General features: G+C 42.2%; 1 protein-coding gene across 1 annotated transcript; it reads right to left on the bottom strand.

Moving 5' to 3' along the window:
• Positions 1 to 3,756: 3,756 nt before the first annotated feature.
• On the bottom strand, positions 3,757 to 4,380 carry LOC149252260 (uncharacterized). The gene has a single exon (XM_089454109.1). It carries the CDS (start codon positions 4,378 to 4,380, stop codon positions 3,757 to 3,759), a length of 624 nt encoding a protein of 207 aa, XP_089310235.1.
• Between the last annotated feature and the right edge of the window lie 1,081 nt (positions 4,381 to 5,461).

The raw sequence follows: 5,461 nt of genomic DNA, 5'->3' as shown, positions 1-5,461 counted from the left end.
ACAAACCACTAGTGTGCCAGTGTTTGTCACATACCAAAAGGGCACTAGGTTTTTTGCAGCAGCAAAACGAGTACTATCTCCACCCAGGGTGGAAGGGGTCTCATTTCCTCAATCAGCAGAGTAGGTACAGGACAAGGGCAAGAAGCCCTTGCATGATGAGGGACCTTCAGGAGGTCAAGAGGCAAATTTCATCCTCATTCAGGATGATGACACTGATTTGAGCTCAAAGCTCAAAGAGATCATTCGGGAGCAGCAAGATGACATTCAGCATTTTTCTCTCAATCTGGAAAGAACCAAGTGTATTAGCAATTATTTGGAGCAGAGGAACAAATAGCTAGAAGATCAACAAACCATCATGGAGCTCCAAAACATAAGGGCAAACCGGCAAGTTGCCAAGAGGAGGAAAACCAAATTGACCACACTTGAGCAAGAAATTCAAGCCGATCGTGAATATTGGCTTGAGAGAATAAACTTGCACTTGGAGAGGATGCTAGAGAAGACCAACAATGAGAAAAATATGTTGAGGAACATGGCATATCACTACTCGGCAAGAAACATGGTGTGCAAAGCAAGAATCAGGAATTTGAATGCCAAATTGAAGAAAGCCATGAGGAAGAGAAAAGAGAAAAATAGACTCCAGATCTTGGTTGAGGCTTCTTTAGCCAAACATAGCACCTGATGAGGAACACTCAGCCCAAATTTCAAGAAATTTGGGAAACGTTTTGCAAATTTTGAAATTTTGGCCTAAAAAACAGGTTTTTTTGCCTGATGCCCCGCGCCACTTGGCGCGCGCTTTTTCTAGAGACCTCCTTTTGAGGAAAACATAGCATTTTTGGATTTTTCATGGAAAAATATGAATGCCCTCACATGGCCAAGAAATTTTGACAGGTTTTGAGCTTCCAAAAGGGTCAAAAACACCTCAAAAATGACCTTTCTGCCCCTTTTTGGACACACAGTAAGCAGTGTTGGGAAAACTCATTTTTGAGGGGAAAATGAAGACCAAATTCAGAAATCCCACTTGTTCTGGAAAGTAGACAGGTAGACCTTTCCAACAAGCCTATTTTGAGAAAATTTGGTGCACGGGAAGGCATCCAAAAGTAGCTCCAAAGTAGCGCGATGCATAGGGAAATCAGCGCAGCGCATAGGGTGAAATTTGCTCATTTTGGCCAAAAAACTCTGTTTTTCGCCTAGTTTCTTCACAATTTGACTTTTCTCTTTCTAATAGTCAAAATCATGATGTAATTTAATGTGACTTGATGGATTTTGATGTAATTATGCTAAATTTTCACTCATAGAGGTAGAGTCATCATGAAAGAGTAGTTTGCAACTGAATGAATCAGTTTCCTAGGTTTTAGAGGCATGCTGTTCCACTGCCTACTTTTCAGTTCTTAGTTTAGATCTTGTTGAAACATCTCCTAAACTCATGAACTCGACCCCTAAAGCCTAGCATGAGTTGTTTGATGCCTATATCTAGTAGGTTTTCAGTCATTGAGAAAGGTTGGATTCTTGTGAATGCTTTGAGCATTGTTGTACATTCATTTTCAACAGTTTGGCTAAGGAATTGACCAGGGTTTGCAACACTTTATGGGATTCTTGTGGCATCTTGATTTGGTATTGTGTTTCCTTCTGTAAATGTAAGTTTACATGTGTTTTATGTCTGCCATCATCTCTCTTTGCTTCATCTTAACTAAATTAAACAAGGATAAAGGTAGAATCCATTGAAATTACAGTGCTCTACCTAGGGTTTGTTTAGTTATTTATGTTTTCAGCTGTTTGAAGAGGATCCCTGAGACTTTCATGCCCTCTCCAACTCCTCACCAGTCTAAAATCTCTCCATCTCATTAAATTTGAAGTGCTAAACCAATTGCCTACCTCGCCCCATAGAGATCTCTGCAAAACTGTGCCCATTCCCCGGACCCAAATTTGCCTTTCACAATTGAGCCAGCAAACCCATCTTAAATTTAATCAAACTCCTCTGTACACATACCTAGCCTAAAATCAGTCTTAATATCAGTCATCTCAAGCTTTGTTGACCATCCTTTCTGAGATTGACAAGGAGAGAGCCCTCTCCCGACCTGGTAGGGCTAGCTACCAGGTTAAGCATGGTTTGATGTTACCCTAGATCCTGCCTTTCTCAGCCTGAGGTAGATTTAGGCCATAACAACAACAACAATCGTGCATAGTGGAACAATTTACCATCTTCTTGGGCCTCACAACAATAATCCAGAAACTCCTAGCAAAGATAGCCGACCCAATTAAACTGTACCCCTTGAGCACACTACGCAACCAACTAAATGATTGGGGCTGGAACCTCATCGACCCTACACTTCCTCATATTTTTACAGGCCAAAATGGACGCGGAAAAGGTGACAACCTAATTAGAAATCGAGCTTATAGCGTAGCCTCACGATTTCTTGACAACATGCAAATCTTTCTTCACTTGGTTTGTAAGCTTCTTTTCTTGATATTTGTAAACAAAAGTACTGACAGGGTCAGCTCCTGCACATGGAAGTGCGGTGATCCATCTGATCAACATACCGTCAATTGGGATCCTTTCCCTCAACCATAAATCTCCGTCGTGTACCAATGTTAGCAATTGGCGTACACATATGATATTGATGTTGCTGTGCCCAAAATGAAGCACATACAACATTTTCAAAACCCTGGCGTGCTGAATCCTAGCGGCCGAAGTCATTGGCTCTACTTGGGTGACACCGACCTCCTCATAATATACCATTTTTAGGTATTTTCTTGGCTCAAAATGAGGGAATTTGGCCCCATTTTCCAAATCCCAATCCTCCATGCGCAATTGTGGTACCTACGCCAGCAATGCTCCTTCAAAGGGCACATCCTTAGGTAGCAAAGGTGTACAAATGGAAAATTTCACTGCATTAGGGTCCTTGGTCACCTTATTAGTTAGCTTTCGTGGCGGCATGTATGGAGGCAACCGCAAAATTGGTTCGTCTTCGTCGAAATTTATATCCTCAATTCCCGCCCCAAGCTCTTCCTCCTCTAAGTCAACCGGTTCCATCGGTTGCTTCTATTTCTCTTTGTCCAGCTTCGCCTTGCTCCTCTACTCAACAATCATCTTTCTAGGCGACTGTCTAACGGGGGGCTTTTGGGGTTTCTTTTACTTCTTTACTGCTACTGCTTCTGCTGGTTCGACCACCATTGCTGCCACTCCTGTAGTTGTGGGCTTCGACCTCGACGATCTGGGAGCTGTGGTGTGTGTAGGAGGAGTAGCAGTCATGATGCTTATTAATCCTTGTGCCAGAAATTCCGAATAGATGTCCTACCAATCCTCACTAGACATGCAACACTACTCTTGGCTCAAACTTAGGCGCAAAATCTTGGAAGAATTCTTCAATAGGAAAAGTGTCTGAATGTAGAGAGGGAGGTCATATTTATAGCTAATTTCAAATTCAAATGCCAGGAATGCCTCCATATCTTTCTCATAAATGAGAATTTGGCAGCCATAGATATGCACCATAAATGCACTTCCCCCGCTCCCTTTAACAACAAAACCACTGTCAAATCAACTGTAGCTTCTCCAACTGTCATATTCCGTGCAAAATTCGTGGGATCCTCCCTTATGGTGCATCTACATTGTCGCAACTTTCTCCAATTGCGCCATCTCCTTAAAAATCGCGCAACCCTCCTTCTTCAACGAAACCTTTCCTCCGTAGAGTAGATTATAGTCCTGCACTTTCTTTTAGCTGCCTGAAGCACTAAGACTTTCTTGCTGCCATATAGTCATCACAGCCTTGCAGGAATGGGATCGTCCCTGTATACCTTCAATATGCTTCCATTAATCCTTTTGGGAAACAACTCCCCATTCAGCTTCGCGCGCTGAACTGCACCACCCTCCGAAATATCCTTGATTACATAGGGTCCCAGCAAATGCATCTGAACCATCCTTGCAAACATTGTGAACTTACTGTCATACATCAAGACAAAATCTCCATTCTTAAAAGTGAGCTGCTTAATGTGGTGATCATGCCATGCCTTTTCATTGGATTTTTGCACCTGCTGATGAAAACTAGCTAGAAAGCGATCCTCCTCCAGCGCAAGTAGCTGCACTAAACGTTCCTCCATGCAGTCGTGATCGTCCATCTCAGTTACGACTCCGATCCTTAAGCTAGGCACTTTACACTGCATTGGCATCACTGCTTCTTGTCCATACACCAATCTAAATGGTGTTTTCTCGATTAATTTCTTACAGGTCGTTGTGTATGTCCATAGAGCCACTGGTATGTGCACATCCCAATTGTTCATGTTAACATTGCAGATATTCGTTAAGGCATTCTCCAGAATTTTATTAAAAGCTTCGACAGTACCACTCACCTCGGGATAGTACAACATACTCTTCTGATGGTGCATCTGGAATTATTCCGTTAACGCCTTAATTATTTCATTCAAGAAGTGTGAACCTCAGTCACTCATTAGGATCTTCGGGCATCCAAACTGTGACAGAATGTACTCGAATATAAACTTCACAGCAGTGTCTACGCTGAAATCCTTCACAGGCTATGCCTTGGCCCATGTGATCAAATAGTCAGTCATAGTGATAATATAGCGTGAACCCGTCTTCTTTCCCAGTGGATTAATTGGTCCAACGAAGTCAATTGCCCATTTATCGAATTCTTGCAGCGTGACCTACGGGTTTAAGGGTAATTCATCTCTTTGCAATGGTCTTCCAGTCCTCTGACACACATCACATGCATTGCAGTACTCCTTAGAATCTTTATGTATTGTAGGCCACCATAATCCTGCTCATAGAATATTTTGTGCAGTTTCCTTACCTGCATAGTGTCCTCCTGTGACACCACCATGCGCTTCAACAAAAATACTGTGTCATTCATACTCAGGTACATATCGGCGCAAAACTTCATTTGGTACCATCTTATATAAGTGTCATGCAATTATTGAAAAATTTAAACCCTGACTACTAGTTCCTTGTGTTGCTGCGTTGTGTAGCCTTTAGGAGCTATGCCAATAGACAAAAAATAAATAATGTCCGCAAAATGTTCATCACCAACTCTGACAGCGACGAGCTGCACGTCAGGGAACATCTTATCGATATTAGTGGGTTCTTCGCCATTCTAGATCCTAGAGAGGTGATTAGGTCCAACATTTAACCTCCCTAGATTAACTATCACTTCAAAATGATATACCTGGAAGAGAAGCAACCATCGATAGATATTCCCCCCCAACACAGGCTTATTGACCAGGTACTTCAATGCAAAATGATCCGTATACATTTTAAAGTGCGCACCTAGAAGATAATGCCTGAATTTTTGTAGTGCATATACCATGGCTAACCCTTCTCATTCGGTGGTTGAATAGTTTCGCTCTACCTTAGATAGTTTCCTACTTGCAAAGGCAATCAGATGGTCAATATCTCCTTCACGTGGTTGAGTTAAAATAGATCCCAATGCTATACAGGATGCATCTACGTGCA

This window comes from Pinus tabuliformis, chromosome 7 (assembly GCF_031772625.1).
Source record: "Pinus tabuliformis cultivar Carrire ecotype Pingquan chromosome 7, CPIR1, whole genome shotgun sequence".
Taxonomy (NCBI): Eukaryota; Viridiplantae; Streptophyta; class Pinopsida; order Pinales; family Pinaceae; genus Pinus; species Pinus tabuliformis.
This window is presented reverse-complemented; position numbering and strand designations above follow the sequence as displayed.